At 46.0% G+C, this 23880-nt stretch overlaps 1 protein-coding gene across 19 annotated transcripts in view; it reads right to left on the reverse strand.

Moving 5' to 3' along the window:
* The window catches only part of ZNF618 (zinc finger protein 618), a 176159-nt gene extending 155546 nt beyond the window's left edge, over window positions 1-20613 (reverse strand). For 15 of the 19 annotated variants that reach the window (XM_070518927.1, XM_070518925.1, XM_070518926.1 and 12 more), the window contains exon 1: window positions 20434-20613. In XM_070518927.1, the coding sequence (XP_070375028.1) occupies window positions 20434-20466 (33 nt within the window). In that variant the 5' untranslated portion in view covers window positions 20467-20613. The remainder of the gene's footprint in view (window positions 1-20433) is intronic. The other 4 variants (XM_070518922.1, XM_070518929.1, XM_070518919.1 and 1 more) reach the window with 1 other exon arrangement.
* Between the last annotated feature and the right edge of the window lie 3267 nt (window positions 20614-23880).

Here is a 23880-nt window from a genome sequence, read left to right on the forward strand (position 1 = left end):
AGCACGGTTCCAGCGCATTTAATACTAACCCATCTAATTCGCATCCTACCCATTTCAGAGATGAGGAAACTGATGCAAAGAGAAGTTAAGGAATTTGCCCAAAGTCACGTGGTCTGCAAGGGGGAGATCTGGGTTTTGCATCCCAAGAGTCTGGCTACAAAATGAACATTCTCAGCCACTTTACTGGACCGTCTCTCGGAGCAGGAACCTAATGACTGTCTCTCCTGGGGCCAGAGCAGCATCGCGTGCCACAGCACTCAGCCCCGCGCTGCAGACTTCAGCCAGATCTCATGTGGGGCTTTTGTAAAATTACTCTGTAACGAACATCTTCATATGTAAACTATTTTGATATTTTAAAATCCTCTCCTTTGGCGACATTTCCAAAGAGGGATTACTGGGTCAAGGGGAGATATTAGTTTCACACATTTCCACCATAAACACAGAGAGTTTTGGCCATTCTCTACAGGCGCCTTTATTGGTTCTGAGTTTGGGAACCTCTGTTGATTTAGAGAAGAAATATCATAAATTCCTCAAAAAGGGTTTTGTTGATTTACTTTCTTATTATGAAAGAGGTTCGTGTTCAATGAAGAAAACTTGGAATATGGATGCAAAAGAGAGGAAAAAAGACCGCCAATCCTATCCCTCTCTGAGATAATTTCCATTAATGATGCTGTCAGCTGAGGCTCGCTGGAACCGCTCCCCCCTGAGCTTTCTAGTCACTTGTGGAAAACTGGTCCAAGCCCTCCCCAGATGCAGTTCACCTGGAGCTCCTGGCTTACCTGCTTCCTGAAGTCCCACCTTAAACCGGAAGATACAAAGATCAATATTCATCACGAGGATGGATGAGCCAGGCAGACAGGACACACCTGAGCTATTCCTTACCTGTTGGATAGGAGGGGGAAAGGGGTTCCGGGTCACCTGCTCAGGACACCTGGGAGGTCCTGGCAGGGGAACCTGGAGGCCAGGGGGGCTGCAGGCTAGCAGTTTTCAAGCAGCAGGTCCTGACCCAAGGTTGGGTCTTGAAATCAATTTAATGAGTCACAGCTAGCATTTTTTAAAAAAAGAAAACACAAGAGAATAGAAAATATGAGAATGCATCACAAGCGGTTCAGTGTCATTACTGTTCCCTGCTTCTGCCTTACTTATATGAGCACCTGTGTGTGTATAAGATCGTGATATAAAATGGACTTCTTCCTGGGGGTCGGTCACGAGGTCTGATGGCCACTGCCCGCACAGCTCCTCCCTTGCTCTGAGACTCTGAGCAAGTCGAAGGCCTCCCAGAGGTCAATTCTCTTAGGATAACAGGCAGGAGGAAGGAGGGTGTATTTGCAAAAACCACTTTGCAAAGTTAAAACATGTTCCGACTGAGGTCTGATTACCGAAGACTCGCCTTCGTCCTCTGACTGTCCGCACCCCCCATCTTCCTCCCACTGACGGCCCCATTTACCCCCGGCCCCCTTCAGAGAGAAGAGTTCTGATTAAGTGACCATTCTGGAGGGCCCACAGAAAGGAAACCACATTGGGGCAGAATTTTGTGACTCATAACTTTCCAAGAATTAGATTTACGATAAAATATACTCAACACTAAAAATTCGCTGAAGTTCATCTTTCTTTGATGATTCACGTTGTTTCATCAGCCCAGAAGGCTCTGCTCCATCCCTTTCCTCCCACAGACCCATCTCTAGACCCTCAAATCTTCTCTGTCCTTGAAAGCCAAGCTCAAATGCCACTTCCTCCAGGCAGTCACCCCAGATTCTCTTTGCCAGGATTCATCTTTCCCTCCAAAGAAACACCCTCAGCAACCAGTCTTAGAGCTCTGAACACTTTCTACAGCACATGACAGACAGCTGTGAACAGAATTCACATGGATTCAGCACCCTGGCACCTGTCAAGGGTCATCGCCTAGAGCTGGAACAAATATTCACTAGTTGGTGGTGGATGGATAAATTCCAGAAGTGTTTGGGATCTTGAAAGACAAAGGATTATCATTCAAAAATGGATTATCAGCATAAAGGCAGAAAAACGAGTTATCAGAAAATTCTGGCTAATAAGATGAGATTAAAAATAATTGACTGAAAAATAAATATTTGTATAAACAAACAATGCAAGGACAGACAAGAACTTAATAGAGGTCATCTCAGAGAGGTGTGGTATTACGGAGTCTTTTTTGCATATATAGTCTAGAACATGAACCCCTTTCACGATAATAAAGTCAACAAAACATTGTTTGAAAGAATTTACCATATTTACTTTCCAAATCAACAGAGGTTCCCAAAGTCTACCACCAAAAAATGCCCCAAAAGGGGCAGGATATATAGAAATGTGTTAAACTAATATCTACCCTTGACCTAGGAATCTCTCTTTGGGAAGACATCCAAAGGAGCTGGCTTTAAAACATCTGAATATCTTACATGTGAAAATGTTCATTAGAGTGTAATTTTACAAAGGAGAAAAATTAGAAACAATCTCCACGTTCAACAACAGAGCATGGGTTAAACAAACTACGTTCATTCTTTTCTGTGAATATTCTATAGTCTTGAAAAATGACCACAGGAAGACAAAGAAAAGCTGGGGGAAGGAAAAGGCAGGAGGCAAACCTCTAATACATTATGATTCTAATAATAAAAATATGCTGATTGGGGCCGGCCCAGTGGCGCAGCAGTCAAGTCAGCATGTTCCGCTTCGGCGGCCCGGGGTTCGCCGGTTCGTATCCCAGGTGAGGACATGGCACCACTTATCAAGCCATGCTGTGGCAGGCATCCCACACAGAAAGAAGAGGAAGATGGGCACAGATGTTAGCGCAGGGCCAGTCTTCCTCAGCAAAAAGAGGAGGACTGGCAGCAGATGTTAGCTCAGGGCTAATCTTCCTCAAAAAAAAAAAAATAAGCTGATAACATAATGAGAAGGAAATGCACCAAAATTTTAATAGTGACTATAACGGGGCTGAAATTTACTTAGCACAATCTTTTTATTTCCTTATTTTCTAATTTCTCTGTAATATCATTAGGTTACTTTAATCATTTAAAAATTAACTTATTAAAACAAATGTTAGCATCTAACGGCAGCCAGGGAATAACCCGTTTAATAATATCCTTTTAGGATAAACCATGACTTTCGCTTCCCATCCAATTCAAAAAGCACAAACTAGCAGGACTGTGTGCCAGGCACGATGGGGGCAGAGGTATGGATGGTCCCTAAAGAAAGAGATCGGTGCCTCCATGTGACACAGTGCATTATTAAAGGGACTCCACAGGCTTTGAGGCTGGACAGATCCAGGTTCCAATCTGCGCTCCGTCACTTTCCAGATGTAGTGGACAAGGGCACCGATTAGCTACCTAGAGCAAGTTACCCAACCTCACGGACCCTCAGCTTCCTTATCTATCACGGCACTGCGGCCCGTCTGGGGAACCAGGAGCCCAGCAGAAAGCTGCCCCAACGTGGCGAGCACCACATGTGGCAATGTACATGCTATTTGCTAAGTCTGTTCCTTCTAAGGCGCAATTCTAGTGTTAAAGTTTATTTTAATGGGATCAAATTTTATGTACACCAGAGAACATTACAGAGAGCCCAGAAATAGACCTAAGTAGATGGAAATTTAACGTTAAGATAGAGATGGCATTTCAAATCGGGGAGGAAAAGATGGATCATTCAATTATTGGTGTTACAGCAGGTAGCTCGCCATTTGGAAAAAAACAGACCAGATCCTGGCCCATGTCCCTCCTCCAAAGCAAAGACATTTCAGATAGATAAACGATCTCAGTATAACAAAACAAAACCTATATAAAAGAATCGCAGAAGTAGGGATGAATATTTTTATAAATTCTTGTTTTTGTTTCCGGGTATTTAGCACGATAAACAATCCTATTCTGAGTACTTATGCACATCTTGCATGGTATGCCGGCACAAGTATTTCTTGTAACTTCCTAAAAAACAAATTGTGGATCTGTCAGGTTAGACAAACGTTTAACTTTCTTTTTTTACCATCTTAATCATTTTAAGTGTACAGTTCAGCAGGGCTAAGTATACTCACATAGCCGCGCAACAGATTACCAGAACTCTTCCATCTTGCAAAACCGAAACTCTACCCCCACTGAACAACAGCTCCCCACTTCCCTCTTTCCCTGGCAACCACCATTCTACTTTCTGTCTCTGCAATTTTGACTACTCTGGGTACCTCAAATAAGTGGAATCACACAGTATTTGTCTTCTGTGACTGGCTTATTTCACTTAGCATAATGTCCTCAAGGTTCTCCATGTTGTAGCACATGACAGGATCTCCTTCTTTTTTTAAGGCTGAGTAATATTCCACTTTATGTACACACCATACTTTATCCGTTCATCCATCAATGGACATATGAGTTCTCTGCACCTCTTGGCTCTTGTGAATAACGTTGCACTGAATATGGGTGTAGAAATATCTGTTTGAGTCTGCTTTGAATATACCCAGAAGCAGGATTGCCAGATCATATGGTAATCCTATTTTTAATTTTGGGGGAACTTCCACACTGTTTTCCACAGCAGCTTCACCAACAGTGTACAAAGGTTCCAATTTCTCCACATCCTCACCAACACTTATTGTCTGTTTTTTGATAGTGGTCACTCTAATGGGTATAAGGTGATATCTCATCGTAGTTTTGAATTGCCCTTCTAATGATTAGTGATGTTGAGCATATTTTCCTATGCTTGTCAGCCATTTGTCTATCGTCTCTGGAAAAATATGTATTCAAGTCCTTTGCCCATTTTTTTAAAAATCGACTTATTTGTTTTTTGGTTGTGGAATTGTAGGAGTTCTTTATATATCCTGGAAATTAACCCCTTATCAGATACATGATTTGCAGATATTTTTGCCCATTCTATAGGCTGCCTTTTCACTATAAATTCTTAACGTGGGGGAGTCTTTAAGTGTGACACCAAAAAAATACAGTCAGAATCCAAAATACAAAAATGTAAACATTAAAAAAGCAAACATCTCATTCAACCACAACTAAATAGCATTTTTTTAAAAAGTCTAGAAAAAGAAATACTTGGAATCTCAAAGCAGAGTCAATCTCTCTAAAATTCAAAGAGCTTAAAAAAAAAAATAAAGGGAAAGATAAACACCCCAAGAGAAAAATGGGAAAAGGCTTGAACAGATGAATCAGAAAAGAAGATATGCAAGTGGCTAATAAAAATATACCAACAGATGTTCGACCTCATTAGTTTCCCCATCAAGACATCAACAATTAAAAATACTGGCCATACAAGGTGATGGCCACGACGTGCAAAACGCGTGCTCACAATCTCCTAGCAGAAACGTAAACAGAGAATGTGAATACGCTGTGGTGCACGATTTGGCCTTTTAGAGAATGATGCTAAAGAGATCACCATACAAGCAAGACACATCACGTGTACAAAGATCAAAAATAACCAAAATCCAATAGGGCACTGAGTTTCCAGACATATATACAGTGGGAACACAACGCAATCAGTAAAATAATAATGAAGAACTGTATTTACTGATCAAGATAGATATCCACACCTTTAAAAAAAATAAATAAAGTAGGCTACCGAACAGCATGTAGAATATGACCCCATCTGTATAAAGCTGTAATCATATATATTGAAATATGCAGAGAGAGGACGTGAATAACGTTCATCAAAATGTGAGCAATGGTTATCTCTGGGTGGCAGGATTTTGAGTGATTTTTTTTTTAAGGAAATAATCACATTTTTGTGTACTGCTTGAGTGTTTTTGTAACGAATGTATTATTTTTATAATCACGGAAAAAAGAACCTATTTTCACTTGGGAAAAAAAACAGACGTGGAGAACCAACTGTTGGACGGCCATTTCACACTTAGAAACCAGAAGGGAGACAGCCCAGGACAGCGCGGTCAGGAGGTCCCAAGTTCAAGTTCCAGCTCTGACACTAACGACCTGAATGACCCTGGGCAAGTTATTTAGCTCCTTTGTGCCCTGGTTCCCTCACCTGTAAAACAGACATGAGAATAACTCTATGTCATGGGATTATCTTGAGGATAAAGAGACTAAGTTCTCAAAAAATATTATTTCATTCTTCCCTTTGAGCTCATCATTGAAAGCACCTCTGTACCTGATACATATCAGGTGCTCATAATGTGACAGGTGATTGAATGCGATGGATGGTGAACAGAATGGTGAACATAAGGAAGGACAGACATCTGAAGGACGGACAGATGAAATGGTGGGTGGGCGGGTGGGTAGAGAAGGATGGATACGTGAACAGCTGGACAGATGGACTGGCGAGTAGACACAGGGTATGGCAGCCAAAGATGAACACATCAATATATATCCGATCCTACATGTTCCATGTGATGTCAACACAATCCATAGAGAGGCAGCATTATGTCTCTCCCCGTGAACTGGGGCACGTCTTTGTAACTGCTTCAACCAATAGATTGAGATGGAAGTTACGCTGCTTGACTTCTGAGGCTGAGTCATACAAGGGGACACTGTGTCTGCTTGCCTCTCTCTCTCTCAGGACAGGGGCCTCTGGGGCTTCAAGGCACCATATAGAAGTCAGGCCATGTATGAAGCCTCCATGTGGGGGAGACCACCCAGAACTAGACAGATAGGTAGACAGATAGGTAGGTAGATGGATGACGGATGGATTCTGGCCTTATTAGCTCCAGCTGTTCGAATCCTCCAAGCCCTGGCACCAAACAAGAGAGTGGAGAAGCCTTCAGGATGACCCTAGCCCCAGCAACCATAGGACCACGACCTAAACCAGACCAATCAATGGGCTACTCCTAAATTCCTGACCCAACAAAACCGCAAGGTACAGTAAGTAACAACTGGTTTGAAGTCACTAAGTTTGGGGGCGATTTGTTACACAGCAACAAATATCTAATACAGATGGCGAGATGAATACAGAGGTGGGGGCAGGGGACTGATGCTGAACGGATGACTTCTCTCTGTGGAGCCCTGGAAATCAGCAACATCCTGTGCTAGATACCAGGCGGTGGCACCCCTCCTGTCTGCTCCAACAGCCACCTGCTAACCTTCCATCCCAAGCCTTTCTCGTCTCAGCTGCCTATACTTCCAAAACCCAGCCCTCTGAGCTCTGACCCTCCTGTCCCTGAACTCAGAGCACATGCTTCCTGAGACCACCTAGTCCAACCCCTCATTGTGTAATAGGGGAAACTGAGGCCCAAAGAGGGAAAAGAAATTACCCCCAGACCATGGTGGAGTTAGGAGCAGGGCTCAGATAAGAGAGACCGTGGTTCCCACCCCAAAGCCCAGGGGTATTTCTCCTCCAACAGCCTGTGGGCTCCAGGTATCCCCGAGTTTGATTCCTGCCTCCACCACTCACTGCCCGTGACGTCGCATCAGGGCGGCAAGCGATGCCACAGGCCCTGGCTGGGACGTGCCAGAGCTCTTGGCTCCAAGCATACCTTACATCTGTCTGGGCATAAATTTGCATTCTGAATCCAGGAGGCCCCGATTCCAAGTATGTCAAATGTAATTAATTACAGCAAACCTTCTGCAACTGTTTTCAAACGTGGTATTAAAGGCTCCGGGCGCATGAAACACACAACCCGCTGGTCTGCGGAGGAGAGCCGGAAGCTGGGGACCGGCAGCCTTGGAGGCCCAGGCCCAGGCCCAGGCCCAGGCCCAGGCCCAGGCCCCGGCCCCACAGAGTGGGGAGGGCAACATCCTGAGATCCCAGGGTTCAGTACCACCTCCAGAGCAAAAGTGAGGGCATGGACAGGGCATCTGAAGGACCCGGGTTCGAGTCCCATCCCACCACCTATTCCACCTCTTGGGCACGTGACATCACCTTCCCCAACTGTAAAGAGGAATGACTCCACACCTCAAAGGGCTGTGGCGAGCCTGCACTTTGGTGACCATTTGAATTTGAATTCAACTGTCCCCAACCAGCTGTGGACCCTTGGGCACTTCCTTTCACGTCTAAATCTCAGGTTCCCACATATTAAAAAAAAAAAAAAAAATCCCTACTCTCCAGGGCGATCGTATTAACTGAGATAATAGCTGTTAATTGCCCGAGTGCCTGGCATAGAAGAAGCACTCAGCAAATGTGCAATGATTAGACTTCAAGGCAGAAAAACTGTATTTTGCAAAAATCAAGTGAGATGAAGAAATCTAAACTTCAACCTTTTGACAGAAAGAGTTCTTGACTGAAAAACAAAAATTAGTAAGGGTGAATTTGCCATACATGGCTCAAACTCCCTTCCAAACGTGGTGAGCAGAACTGGGCTGGAAAGTTGGAGAGCTGGGTTCAAGTCTAGCTTTGCTGCTCCCCCGTGGCTCGTGGCCCCCTCCAGGTCTCTGTCCCACTGCAGATCAGGGGGGCTAGATGATCCCCACCCTGCCAGCTCTGTCCACTATGGCACTATGCCCTGGGGGTCTTCTAGAAGCCTTGCTTCCCAAATCACTACAGGGAGCAGACATGACTTAGCAAGAGAATGGCTTCCAGGCCCCCAGGACCCCAGATCCATAGTCCCTAAAGTGACCTGGCTTTCTATGCCCAAACCAGCCCTGAACTGTAGTCTGACTCAAAGACCCTGGTTAAAACCCAGAAACTAAACAGACTGGAATTTTTTGGCAAGCGGAGAGATTATCAGGGGTAATCTCTGAGATTTGTTTTTGCTCGTCTTGTTAGATTTACTTTCTTCCAAAGTGTTTAATTAATGTTTAGGGGAATGGAAAAGCAAAGTGGGAAACAGTTTAATTTTTCCCCCCTGAATTACTAATCTCTCTCTCTCTCCTTGTCTCTTTCTCTCTCCCTCTCATGAATTCCCATTACCCCTCCATTTCAGCCACCTCATTATGCCAATGCCTCCATCACTACATCATGCTTCCTTCTCAGTCCCAAACTCTGAGTCTTGCATCCTGTCCAGTTACTTGACGAAGCTGCTGTGTGATCCTGGGCAAGCCACTGCCCCTCTCTGGGAGGAGCAGGTTAGCTTTGATCAGCACTGCCCAACAGAAATGTAATATGAGCCACACGGGTAATTTCAAATTTTCTAGTAGCCACACTGTAAAAAAATTAATAATAAATTAAAAACAAGTGGAATTCATTTTAATAATACATCTTATTTAACCCAATATATAAAATGCCGTCATTTCAACCTGTAATCAATATTAAAAAACATAATTACTGAGCTCTTTGACAGTCTTTTTTTTCCTCCTAAGTCTTTAAAATCCGGTGTGGATTTCACACTTAGAATGCATCTCAATTGAGGCTGCTCAACAGCCACACACGGCTAGCGATTACCAACACATATTAGATGGCACAAGCTTAGCCAATCTCTATAAACCTTTTTAGCTCTAGACTCCCCTGATCCAAAAAGAAGACCCATTTCACGACAAATTCCACCTCACGCTAGCAGCACTAGCAGCACTCCACGGAAGTTCCCCTTCCCTGAGGCCTCGTTTCAGGCCAGTTTCCGTTTTATTTCAGATCAGTTTCACTTTCTGCTTTTCCAGCACACATTACAAGAACACCCACATAAACACACTTAAATTTTTATAGTTATTTTTCCCAGTTGATGAAATTAGGAGAAAAAAAAATCTCCAGCATCCAAAAACATCTTCATCTATTCTCTCTGAGCATGCCAAGCGCCCCGGCTAGGTGCGCTTGGCTCGCAAAACTCTGAGCCCAAAATAAAGCCAAAGGGAAATTCTCTGCAAAATTTCACTCGATAAAAATTCCCATCCTCAATTCTCTACAAAAATGTCAGGGCTGGTGGGAATTCGTTTGGCAGGAGGCTCAAAGAGGAGAGGTAAGAATGGCTAGCCCCTCGGGCGTGCTGTCTTGGACAATAAAACATCCAGTAAGCCAGCCAAAACAGCTTCTGACTTTGAATGTTCCCAGCAAACCGCAAGCCGGGGGCTTGCCGAAGGACACCCAGGCTCCACTTAGCAGGACTCATTTCCACCCATGGGGGACATCTCACGTTTTCCTACTCCCTGGGGTATCCCCCGCCCTCCACCCAGGAGCAGGGCTGGCCCCTGGAAAGCAAAGATTCCACTCCTCACACAGAGGTCGCTTCACTAGAAAGCGGGTTTCCCTGTGCTTTCCCTACCAGACCCAGGAGCCGAGCATCACCTGACTCCTTTATGCTCTTTAGCTTATACACGAAGCCTCCTGCTGCTCTGTCAGCCAAAATATTTATATCATTTTTCTGTCGACTCAATGCAGTCCTCACCTCGGCCTCCTTCCTTTCCTTTTTAACACGTTTCTCCAGGTCTTCGCTGTTCATGAAGCACTTTGCTGTCCATTAACTCAGGCGACGCTCGCAGGAAGCCTGTCATGGCTGGACGAGCGGGCTGTTCTCCCACTTAACAGATAAGCAAATGGAGGCTGTCTTGGGGGGGCCCAGGCCCCAGTGACCCAGGCAGGTCACACACATGACTGAAATGGGAGGAGGGTGGGAACTGACTCAAACAGGAGAGCACACACCCTGGCAAAGGCCTAAAAGTTCCAAACTTTTTAAACCTTCGACCGGCAAATAAAACAAAACAAGATAAGGGACCAATTTACCTTGTGGGCACCCATCGGTGACTCTGGGTTTACAGAATTTCCCCAACAGGGCACTAATAATTAGTGAGTACTGTTAGTTACAAAAATGAACACGTATAAAAAAATAACACAAATGGAGGGCTTCAGAGTTTAAAAACTATTTTCAAATATGTTATTTCATTCGTGTAAAGGGTTATGTCACAAGATGTAGAAATTAAGATTCCAGGGGTCTTAAGAGTGTAAACAGCAAACTTGTCGAAAACCCAGGTCATCATCTAGGAACCCCAAGGCCTGCCTTGCCCTCTGCCATGTCATCGATGCTATAGGAGCGAGAGAGTGAGTGAGTGAGGGACACCACCCAACCCAGTGGCCCGGCCACTAGCATCTCCCCTCTGAAACTGGATCACTCGGGGATCAGGCAGAGAAGCAGGTCATTCAGCCCCGCTTTGATGACAACCCCAAGGGTATCTAATTATAACAGGGAGGGAGGAGTCAGGATCCTCTTGCTCGCTCTCAAGACCAAATTTACTTTAATTCCTTCTGACACAGTGTATGTGCAAACAGTAGGAAAAGCATTTGCGCAGGGGTTAAGAAATCTGAGGCTTGAAGTTCCACCCCTGCCCACTTACTAAGGTTCTGGGCAAGTCACTCCACCTCCCTTCCTGTGTGTGTGTGTGCGCGGGTGTGTACCAGATCAGGAACAGCAAACTGGCTTCACGTCCCATGCTGAACCCAACTGACTGGCAGCATCCTATTAAGAAGGACTCTGAGGCCAGTGGCCAGACTCAATGGAAAACGCTGCCAAGATCGATTAGCAATGTCTGCTACAGGCTTAGAAATGAGGAGTGGCAGCATGTATATTGCTTATGTACCATCCCTGGACTAGACGATGCACAAAAAAAGTGCTGCAAGTAAAAAAAAGCACTTTCCCCTTCACAAAGCTTTTTTCTCATATTCCTCGTAACTTTTTACAAGAAGCCTGTGTCACACGTATCATCGTTATCATCATCCCCACTTTACCGATAAGGAAAACAAAGTGCAGAGAAATGAAGTACTTTGGCAAAGATGATGAAGGCGGGGAGCGGTGCAGGGAGCAAGCCTTGTCCCTCCAACTTTGACCTGTTTGTTCTACCCCTGGAAATGTGAAACTGGTGTTCTGCCACGGGTAGGACAGCTGGTTCAGGCGGCAGTACAGGAGGGACCACCCGTTTACAAGGCTTCACTTCCCTCACACTGGTTACTCACACCTTTTAGAGAAGGGCCCACAGCAAAGTTATGAAACCCACCCAAAGACATGGAAGGAAAGGGGTGCCAATTCAGAGTTCCAGAAGCTTCTTCGCAAGGCCAAATCCTGCCCACACCGTACAGGTGGAGAAGCCAAGCCCAGAGAGAAGCGAAGTAAAAAGAGCAGAATTGGAAGTCCCTAACGTCACAATCCACCCCACTAGGAACATGACACTCATTTCCTCAATTCCAAGATGCCTCAGACTATTAGCTACACCATCGATTTTATAACAGCTTTTTAAGAAGAAAAAAATAAGAGCGAGAAACAATAGGCTAACACAACACATCTACTGTAAGACACATCCCAATTTCAGAAATACGAAAATGTGGGAACATGACCATTGAGGATATATGGTCTATCTCAAACTGGGATCCTGTGCTCAGTTGATGAGCTGGGCCACAAAGTGTTAAAAATGGCAGCGTTCCATAAAACTTACAGAAAAAAAATTAAGCAAATAAACAGAATGTTCTCAGCTCTCTCTCATAAATTTTCCTTGAATCTTTGGCATCTACAAACCAGAATCCAACCACAGACAGGGTCTGGTTGAACATCAAATCAAAAGTTTAGCTACTTCACGTTTAACAGGCCCATGTGTGTGCGTGTTCTGCAAACAGCCCCTGATGTCCAGTTCCTGGGCTCACGGCCAAGACGACCAGCTCCTGGAGCAAACACGGGATCCTGGGGCTGGCCCAGTGGTGTAGTGGTTAAGTTCACGCACTCTGCTTCGGCGGCCCAGGGTTTGCAGGTTCAGATCCTAGGCACGGACTTACACACCACTCATCAAGCCATGCTGTGGTGGCATCCCACAAAGAAAATACAGGAAGGTTGGCATGGATGTTAGCTCAGGGACAACCTTCCTCAAGCAAAAAGAGGAAGATTGGCAACAGATACTAGCTCAGGGCCAGTCTTCCTCACACACACACAAAAAAAATGGGGTATTGTCAGACCCCTGCCACCTCAAGACTTCCCCCATTTCCCCCTCCTAAGAAACACAGAGTCCCACTCTTCATACCTGCAGATCAGTGATTTGGATGATGACGGGAGATGGCCCCCCATAGATTTTAAAGAAACAGTTTATGCAACAGGAGTAAAGGAAGATGAAGAACTTTTAAAAATTCCCCAAGACATGTAAAGTCAAAGCAGCATTATCCTCATCCAAGGAGCCCCCTCTGATTTATTACTCCAAGGGGGCCATGGGCTTCAGAGTCGGCTCCAAGAAAACGTGCTTATGGCTCCCTATTAAATACTGGTTTTGACCACATGGCCAAACCCACACGGGTCACCTACTCTTCGCCAGGCTCAAATTCGACTCATCTATTTCCAAAAATCAAATTAACTCATCAAATATTTATTAAGCTGCTGTTCTGTGCCAGACCCTAAAATGAATAACCCATGATCTCTGCCCTCAAGACGCTCACAAGCTGGCTGGAGAAAGAGAAATGCAAGCAACCGGCTCTCATCGGTGGGCCCAGAGTATTTGGGAAGTACTATGGCGGAGGGGGGCAGGAGGGGGAGAGGAAGTGTACCTGGGGAGCTTCAGGGGGGCTCCACAGAAGAGGATATGCAGGTGGGTCTCGAGGGGGGTCTGGTTTCTCATGGAGCGGAGGTGAATGGTGGAAGGCGCCCCAGACACAGGAGGCCCAGCCTGAGAAGCTCAAAGGAACACGGTTCACCGGGATTAAGATTTATCCCTTTTAAAGACTGTGCCACAGGATTCAAAACAAATCCAGAAATACTCGGAGGAGCCAGAGCATCCCTGGAAGGGAAGCTTTGAGAACACTTAAAGACAGGTACTGTCCAGGACACGTCTCATCCCGGCCTGTTTTAAAGCAACAACCAAAAAAGTGGGACATCTTCTGTTGTTACCTAACTCTGCCCAGTAAAGATAAGCCACTAAGTTTCCAGAACTACCCAAACTGTTGTCCATGGGACTCCATCTCCCCAGATGGAGACCCCCGGGCCGCTGGGTCAAGAGAGAACTAACATGTGTGGACCACCTCCTACGGACCACCTTGTAAGGACTAGCTGGGTGTTTACACACGTGCGACATCCTTTAATGGTAAAATAACCCATCAAGGTCAAGAGTGTTACCCTCCCTTCTTCCAGATGCACAAACTGTGGTTCCAAAATCGGAAGGGACTTTCCCGAAGTAACACAAAGCTAACCGTGCCACGAGGCTGGATTTCAATCTCTGGTCTGGTTGACCTCAAATCCAGCTTTCCATTTCACCAATTCGGTGGATGTCAGAAAATGTCTATGCCTCTGACCTACGGGCTGTCGTGGGGGCATTTCCTGGTGATTCTATGTTCAGTTCCAAAATGGATTTCACGGGCAGACCAGCTTTGGCTCCTGATCTCCTCCCTCCTCTCGGACCCCAGCCCTGGTCCTCCCCGCCACCCGCTGCCTTCTTACACCTTCGTGCTTCTTTCAGGCAATCCTTTAGTTAACACCCACCTCCCATGACTGCCTCCTGCCCTTGCGCTTCTCTACTGTAAGAGCTCACGCGCTGAGACACATCATGCTTGAGTTTCTAGCCATCATTTGTTTTTTTTTTTTTTTTTGAGGAAGATTAGCCCTGAGCTAACATCTGCCAGTCCTCCTCTTTTTGCTGAGGAAGCCTGGCCCTGAGCTAACACCCGTGCCCATCTTCCCCTACTTTATATGTGGGACGCCTACCGCAGCATGGCGTGCCAAGCAGTGCCATATTTGCACCCGGGATCCGAACCGGCGAACCCTGGGCCACCGAGAAGCAGAATGCACGCACTTAACCACTGCGCCACTGGGCCGGCCCCTCATTTGTCATTTTTAACTAAAGCGGTCTGGCCTAACCCTGGCAGAAGACTGCTTTGGGACAAATAAAAGGGAGGTGTGGACCACTTCAGCCAGAAGAGGACACATGGATGTAACTCATTACCACCACAGGCTGAAATGCCTCAGGGCACAGAGGGCTCAGGAAGGAAGCCCCACCAACAAAACCAAAAGCTTAGGAAGACACGTCACTAACTTTCTGAGGCCACCGGGTAACAACTAGAAGGAACGGTGGTGTGGCACTGTGCCGTCCAATACCAAAGCCACTAGCCACGTGTGGCTACTGAACTCATGAAATGTGGCTAGTCAGAAAAGACAACACCCCTCACGGAAAAAATATAAAATATCACATTAATAATTTTATAATGAAATATTGAAATGAGCATATTACGGATATACTGGGTTAAATGAACTATATTATTAAAATTAATCTCACCTGTTTCTTTTTATTTTTTTATTTTGTTAAAAGAGGAAATTGGGAGGGGTTTTTTTTTTTTTTTTGTAAGTCCTTCTAGCTCTTCCACGTTAGCCACCGCCACAGCATGGCTACTGACAGACACGTGATGTGGTTCCATGGCCAGGAATCAAACCCAGGCCGCCAAAGTGGAGTGCACCGAACTTTAACCACTAGGCCACCAGGGCTGGCTCTCTTTCCTTTTCTTAAAGCATTACTAGAAAATTTAAAATTACATATGTGGCTCACATTCCCAGCTCGAATTATGTTTCCATCGGACAGTGCTGGTCTGACACATTCAAAGATGAGGAGACTAAGACAGCAATTCTGGAATTTTTAGGAAGCACAGACACACAGAAATACAGACACTCACAGAGTCGGATGAAAATTTAAATACAGCACAAACATGAACTCTCTAACTCCAGAAAAATTCCTCTGGCAATTTGAAGTAAAAGTGAGGGATAAAAGTGTGTCTGCTCTCCCTCCCACCAAGTCAGGAGTCCACACTACTTAAAATCTCCTTTCCACAGGTGGATGGTGATGGACGGAAACTAGACTTTTGGTGGCAAACACGATGCAGTCTATACAGAAGCCAAAATATAATGATGGGCGTCTGAAATTTCCACAATGTTATAAACCAAGGTGACCTCAATAAAATAAAAAATAAATCTCCTCTCCAGCAAGAGAACCTGGCAGAGACGCTGGCCTCACGTGAGCATCGCGCTTCCGGTCAATCTCGTCCAAGGCCGACGAGCTGGGCTGCGCACCTGACCACCAGGCAGCTGAGGCTTCTTCAGGTGTGGCCCTTAAGGCAGGCTCAACCAGGGGACAAACCATGTGGCAGGGTTCACGTAAAAATCAACTGGGATAATAAGTGAGAAAATAAAAGATACACAAAGTGTGGTGTACTCACAATACACCACGGTGGATCGTGCAGTCAATACCTTTCAAACTCTTTTTAATCACAACTCACAGTAGGAATTACAATTCTTATCACACACGTGCATTGGCAAATATCAAATAAGACCAAAGTTTCATGAGACAACGCTTACCTTCAATACCGTGCTCTCCCTCTGCTATCTTGTTCCTCTCTACTCTTTTCTTTTTATGTTGACTGTGATCCACTATTGACTTTATAACCCATTAACAGGTCAGGATTCACAGCTTAGTTCGGGTATGGCGAACGAGATACACACTGCCCACTCTGTGATCGACACTGCTCCTTGACCACTCCACCCCTCTCTCCAGAAACTGAGAGTCCAGATGTGACCTCAGAATCCTTCTCAACACAAGGATCCCGGCAGCTATGGCCAACCACTCGGAGGCCGAATAAGAGATGAAACCTGTTTGTCACTATGCTTGTTCTGATCCAAAGGTCTCGTTTCACAAATGTAAAAAACCGCGGCTCAGAAGGAAAAAGTGATTTGTCCAAGGTCACACGAGACCTTGGGAGAGCCAGGGCTCCTGGGTGCCCACAAAGCCACCTCGCTCTCCATCACCGGGAAGGAGACACAACTGACATGAAACATTACAAGAACCTGGAAAAAATTCAAAATTTCGCCACGACCGTGAAAAGTCAGCTTATACATCCAGTGAAACACGCCTGGAAATTCTTATCAGCCGACCAAGGAGAAGACAGGGGCATTCTGAGGTCAGAGGAAACAGCAGCCAAGAGCTCAGTCAAAGTTGGAGGGGGAGCTGTATCTGACAATGGAGGAGTTTTTTAAATTCTGCCTCTCAAATGAAACAAACCACTGGCTGTTTACTTTCTAGGACCAGGGAGGGAGAGGTCAGCCTTACGCTGACCAGCCATCTTTGTTGCTTTCCTTCTGGAAAAGCAAGAGTCCTTGTTCCAGTTCACCTCTGTGCGGGGCAGAAAGTATAAGCAAACCCTTTTTCCTCGCTTGGGCCGAAGGCAAGCTATAAAGCAGGCCCTTGAAATTTCAAACCTTATTAGAAAAAAAACAAAACAAAACTCCTTAGGCAGAAAAGCCAAACAGTAAGTAATAAGGGTCTCCACTGTGAAACTGAGTATAAATGATCTTTCCCCAAAATAACTCAGACCATCATCACATTCCCACCCGTCAAGTCCAATTTGCCCAACTTTTTGCCCAATATTGTAAGAGAGTATGGTGAACGGACACGGGCTAACAAAACTTAGCTCCCATATCCATTTCTGGTCACACTGCCATCTAAAACAGGAGGTGAGGGGGGCAAGGTCAAGGTCAGATCTCAATCCAGAGAGACACCAATGGAAACAAAAGACAGGGACCCCACCCCCCACAGGACCATCATGCATCTCTATTTCCTCTACAACAAACATGATCAGAATAACCAATTTTAAAAGACAAAACAGGTCTACTGAACAGAAACGATTTTCAATTTCTAGCCAGGGGTTCTCTTGAAACCGTAGACAACACGACAAAATTTCAGCAGAATGAATGAAGGAATGTGAGTTGTGTGTCCGGAGATCCCAGACACACAAAGAGACGCGCAGCAATATTTTTATTCCTTGCACCAGAAATAACCTGTTATCTACAACACTGACTTTTTTCTCAGATGCCTGGAGGGGGTCCCCACTCACCCCTCCCCAGCCCAGGGCACAGCTCTCCTCCATCACTTGCTAAACTCAGGCCTACCGTCTCAGGAGGCCTCCAGAGCCCTTGGAAATTATAAATTCTTTGACCGTCCTAGGCATCGGCCTAAATAATTCAACAGAAAAAAAAAATTTTAATTATGCTACTTAAAAAAAAAAAAACTCATTCCAAATATGTCAGAATGTGGCCAGTCGGCCCTGAAGGATTTCGTTACTAAAAAAATAAAACCTCCCAAATGCAATGGCGACGATGGGAAATGTCAAGCCTCTGCCACTGTCAGATATATTTCACAGAATTCGTATCCCCTTAGAAATCTGAATTTCCACAAAATGGGGTTGGGAATCCACGGACTGGGGCCACCATGTCTTCCAAGACCAGCTGGTGGCTGGCGAAAGGGGCACAAGGTTTCCTGTCTCGGTCCTTGTGTGACCCACAGAGAGCTCCCCACCCAAGGTCCCCCACCAAGATGCCCCCTGCAAATGCTAACAACATTCACTCCTCCTTTTGGACAGAAAAATTAGAACTTTTTTTTTTTTTTTTTTTGGTTCAAAATCTCCAGCAAGTTCAATCAGGTCCTAATTTATCACAAATAACCCTTCAACTTTGCTTGGGTACCTTATTTTCACCTGTTAAGTTTCAATTCAGTCAATATTTGTCTTCTAAAAAAAAAATTTTTTTTTTTGGTTTCACCTTGATTTGATTCATTTTAAGGCCAAAAAACCTATATCCAATACTGTTTGCATACGTGCTTTCATGTTCCAAAGGCAAGTACCTTCTGGTTTGGCTTTTGTTTGTATTTTGATTTTTTTCCTCTAAAATAAAAATTCAATTTTGATGCTGGAATCAGCTGAATTGGTGTTTTACCCCATTTTTTCAGCAAAGTAAGTAAATCTCTAGAAAATCCACTAGAGAAGATGGATAAGAATCATTATTTTCATCTCCTCTCTGTCACTCCCTCTTTTCTCCTTCCTGCTTGTTAAGTCAGTAAAATTTGTGCTATTTTTTAAAATCACAGCCTGCCCCCACCCCCAGAACGATCGAGGCTAATGGATTTTTTTTTCCCCTTTGAAAGTAATCAAATTTGCGAAAAATACCAAATGTTAATAAACTACCAACCCCTCATCACAATCTAAGAGGCCTGAAACCAATCTGGATTTTTTTTAAATAATAAATTTTTCAAATTGGAAGAGTGAGCAAGCACAGAGAAGGGAAAATTTCTTTCTACCAAGGATTCCTCAACCCTTGTCTTTATCAACTGATTCAGTTGCATGTCATAAAAAATGAGCTTCTGTGAATCCACTGTTAGTTTTTTCATAATAATGTTAATTATGCATATCTTATTTTAATGGCGGTCTCTCCTACAAATCTGTGGGCTACTCAATTTGTATAATGTAATGAATTTACATTTTTTTCCCCACTGAATACTGCTCAAAAAAGGTTCCTGACATTTTCTGGATAAAACAACAACAAAAAAAGAAATGCCTAGACCTTTCAGGCAACAAAATCAGAAAACAGTCTTAATTATTCCATCAAAACAAAAAAAATAACACCAAACCCAACAAATGCAGGGAGAAAAAAGACAAGATTTCACTCTAACTTTTCCAGTTTCTATTTCTCTTTAGAACCTTGGAATTTAAATGCAGTAAAATGTAAATGCAAAATTAAAAAAAAAAAAACTAGAATTTTTGGGTGTGTCCAAAGGCAACATTTTAGGGTCTATTTTCTCTTTTAAATCCTTCCTTCTTGGAAACAGAAAAACTTTAAATATTGTCAAATGGTGAAATTAGTCTTTTTTGCCCGCTGAGCTAAACAAGTTCCAAATTAGAATTAAGTACAATTTCTAATTGCTTCATAAAGCCAATTCCCCCAGTTTTCTCTAAACTCAACAATTTCCCTCCTTTCCTCATTCCAATTAGTTTTTTTCTCAAACTAAAATGAGTTGGGCAGCCAAACTGACTTTAGTTTTAGGAGGCTTTTTGCTTTCTCCCCTTCAAAAACTGAATTCATTCAAATTCCAGCTTAATTTTCATTTACATATTATCTGGATTTAGCTTCCGAAATAAAAATTGTCTCCACGCTCCTGGAAAGATCAAAGTGAAAATTTTCACCGCAAAAAAGAAAAAAAAAGAATGCCTCTCCCCTCCCATGCCTTACAGTGCAAACTTTTCAAAAAATAAGAAATAAAAAATATTTCTTTGCAATTTTCATTTCTTTTTTTTATTTACAAAATAGTATCCTCTAGGTGGCGTCGTTTTAATGGGAAAAAACTACCGTTTGAAGAAAAATTAGAAAAAAAAATTGAGAAAGGGAAATATGGCCTAAAAAAAAAAGATTGTTGCAAAGATGGGGGGCCCGGGGGGAAAGACCTCCCGGGGGGGGTCATCGGGGACCCCGAGCGCAGAGAGGGTCAGGGGGAAATTGCAAATTTAAAGGGGAGGGGGGAGAGCTGGAAGGGGTTGCATTTTTGCAAAATGTGAATTGTCCAAACTGAAATGGCTGCTCTGTTCTGTCGCCGCTTTGTTTTCTGGGCTCCGGTCCGAGCCCGGGGCTGCAGGGGGCGCTGGGGGGGCCCCCCCAAAGACCCCCTCGTCGCCCCCACCCTCCGCAACCCCCGCGCCGCCCGGGGGGGGCTCCCCAGCCCCCCAGCCGCCCCTGGGCGCCCACAAAAAAGCCCGCAAACGTGCCCAGGCACTTTGCATTTTGCAAACCTTGCAATGAAGTGGCGCAGCGCCCCGGGCCCGGCCCCCGGGCCCCGCGCCGCGCCTGCCCCCGGCCCCCCGTCGTACCTGCGGAGCCGCCGCGCCGCCCGGCTGGTTCATGGGTCCGTGCGGGAGGAGGCGGCCCCGCGCGTCCTGCTCCTCCCGGGCCGGGTGCCGGTGCGCGCACAATGCCGCCGCCGCCGCCGCCGCCGCCGCTCCCTCCTCCGCCCGCCCGCTCCGGCCGGGGGGGCGGGGGCGCGGGGGGCGCGCGGGGGGGCGCCGGCCTCCCCCCCCCCCGCGGCCCGCCCGCCCCGCCGCCGCGGCCGCCGCCGCCCCTCGCGGGCCGCCGCCGCCCCCGCGCCCTGCCCGCCCCCGGCCGGCTCGGCGCACGGCCCGCCAGCCCCGGGCCTCGGCTCGGCCTCCGCGCCTCCGCGCCGCCGGCCTCCGCGCCTCCGCGCACAAAGCCGGCCGCCCGGCGCCCCCCGAACTTTCCCGCGCCCGCCCCTCTCGAGGGTCATCGCCCGCGGGGAGAAAAGTTTGGGGAGCCGCCTCTCGGCGGCACCCAAGGGGTTAACGGGAACTCTCGTGCTCCCCACCCCCCCACCCCAAAAATCACACGGATTTTTTAAAATAAAGTTTGCAGAGCTGGCCTGATGGAAGGCTGGAAGGCTCGTGGGGGGGGATTTCTCTCGCCCCTGCCACCCGTGCCAAAAAATCTCGAGGACCTGGAAAAGCAAAGTTCGGAGAGCTGGCCCTGGGTCAGACGAGAGGGGCTAAGGGGGCCCTTCCTAGCCTGCCTCCCCAATCAGATTGACTTTATAAATAAATATTGGAGGAGCCGCTTTGATGCGAAAGGCGGGATGAAGAGAATATTTCTAACTACCCCGTTGGTATTATTTTTTTTAAAGAATATATTTATTTTAAAAAGAAAAGTTTGCAGAACTGGTCCTATGTAAGACGAGAGGGGTTAAAGGTTAAGGGAGGTTAGCCCCCCCTCCCCCATCCCCCAGTGAAGCTACTTCACAAAAGAAAAATTCGAGAAACTGTTTCTAGACGAAATAAATAGTGAACAAGAATATTTCTATCCAACACTCTAAAAAATCAGATTTTTTTTTTTTGTCTTTTTAATTTGAGGAACTGCCTCCTTGTGACTTGGGAAGGTTTAAAGGGGATTTTTTTTTTTCTGTCTTCCTCGTGACCCTCCCAAAAAATCCGATTTTTTTTTTTTTAAAAGCTCGAAGGACCTGCCCCATGTAGAGACTGGAGGAATCTCTGAATCCATCCTACACCTCCCACCACTGACTCATTTTTAGAATAAAAATGTGAAGAACTGCTCATGTATGAGGTGGGAGAAGTCTTTCTTTACCGCTCCCCAAGAGATAAAAACGAGAATTACATAGAATTATAAGAATATAAAAAATAAACGCATTGGAAATTAAGAGTAAGCAGGTATCTTTTCTCTGCCCCTACCTTAAAAAATCAAATTTATTTCTTTTTACGTTTAAGGAGTTGGAGCGATATGAGACGGGGGAAGAGTTACAGAAACTTTTGCCCTACACCCCCTAGAAGAGTTATTTTTTAAATGTCAGGAAACTGAGGGACCATGTAGAAAACGCTTTCTCTCCCTGAATGAAAATGTGGGCATTGAGCCCACATAGGAGGCATAAGATTACGAGATACGTTCTTCCCCAACTAAAAAATGCACAAGAAGTTAAGAGACCAACAATTCTCCCATTGCCCAAAAAGTTGGAGAGTCATTAAAAATAAAAAGTGGGCATTTTTCTCCCCGCCAGCCTGGCAAGTATGTCCCTGGCAGAGGTTTGGCAGCTTCTGCCAAGGCTGGTGTAGGGCAGCACCGAGAGGAACAGGACAGCCTGTGGAGTTTGGCAGAGCTGGGCTCCCAGGAGCCCCGGGCGGACGTGCGGGCCAGGCAGCCCCCTGCCCGGCTGCCCCTCATTCACCAGATGGCTGAGGCCTTGTTACCCCAAGAGATGCTCCAGGTTTGATGTCTCTCTGGCTGCATCCCTGTGTGAAGGTTTCTGGGCACCTGTCTCAAGGCCAAGGCCCCTCCTCTGCCTAGTGGAGCCAAGCCTGACCTTAGGCCCTGGAGTAGAAAGGAAATGGACCCAAAATGACAAGGGGTCTCAATCCCAACGGCTCAGAGTTATAGGGTACCAAGGAAAAAGATTTGGCCCTGGGAGTCAGGAAAACGTGATGCAATAAGTATTCACTGAGCACTTCCCATGTGCCAGGCAGGTTGTGTCTAGCAGGGCAGACACGCCATAAAGAAGATTGCTTGCAGCAGCCCTTCTCAAACTTGAGCGATCCTCAGAATCACAGGAGGGCCTGCTGGAACACAGACGTCTGGGCGCCCCCAGACTTTCTGATTCAATCAGTCAGGGGTGGGGACCACTAATTTGCATTTCTGACAAGTTCCCAGGTGATGCTCATGCTGCTGGTCTAAGGACTACATTTTTAATACCATTGCAATGTCATGCCAACAACAAAATGCAGAGGTGAGGGAGAAACAGGAAGGGCCCAACCCAACCTGGGGGTCGGCAAAGATTCCGGGAGGAATAACATCCCGCTGGAAAGGTGGGTAGATGCATCCTTCCTCTCCAAGTCTTAATCAGATGGCAGGGTCTCTCTAGATTCGGAATTCTTAAATACGATCCTTGCGTAAGTCTGGGGATCCATGAACTAAGCAGTTTTATGTCTTAAGCAAATTTATGTCCATATGTACATTTTTGGGGAGAAAATCTCTGGCCTTCACCGATTGCTCAAAAGGGCCAGTGACCCCAACCTGGAATGATCTGCAACCAGTTTCCAGGCACCTTGGGCCTGGAAAATCCTCATGAATCCTTCTCAGGTGTCTCTTTCTGGAATCACCACAAATCCTTTCTGCTTCTCTACCACCCATGGCCCATAGGAACTGGGCCTTCTTTTCTGTCAGCACATCCCAACAGAGAGCCCAGAGTGTATTCATCACCAGTGTGGGGTGGTCCTCCAAGGGGTCCCAGCCCTGGAGGGTCTGTCCCTTCTCTACTCTGTCCCTGCTGGGCCATGAAGAGTGTGCTAAGGGGATGAAGACTGAGCTTGGTGTCCTCCTGACAAAATCCAGCTTCTAAATGAACACACGCATTTCCCAAACTACAGTGGAAACTATGCAGTCACCCAGAGCTGTGATTGGTCCCTGTCCAGGAAGTTAACCAAGGGGAGACTGGCCAAGCAGAGATCTTGGGAGGGGGAGAAGAGCAGGGAGAGGAGCCAAAGTACTTAGTGAGGGGCCGGCCTCGTGGCCTAATGGTTAAGTTCGTGCACTCCACTTCGGCAGCACGGGGTTCACTGGTTCAGATCCTGGGCGCGGACCTACATACCGCTCATCAAGCCATGCTGTGGCAGCATCCCACATAGAAGAACTAGAAGGACCTACAACTAGTATACAACTAGGTACTGGGACTTTGGGGAGAAAAAAAAAAAAGTATTTGGTGAGAGCCCAGGGGCAGGACCAGACCTGCTCAGTGATGAAACAGG

Source organism: Equus asinus, chromosome 10, assembly GCF_041296235.1.
Source record: "Equus asinus isolate D_3611 breed Donkey chromosome 10, EquAss-T2T_v2, whole genome shotgun sequence".
Lineage (NCBI taxonomy): Eukaryota > Metazoa > Chordata > Mammalia > Perissodactyla > Equidae > Equus > Equus asinus.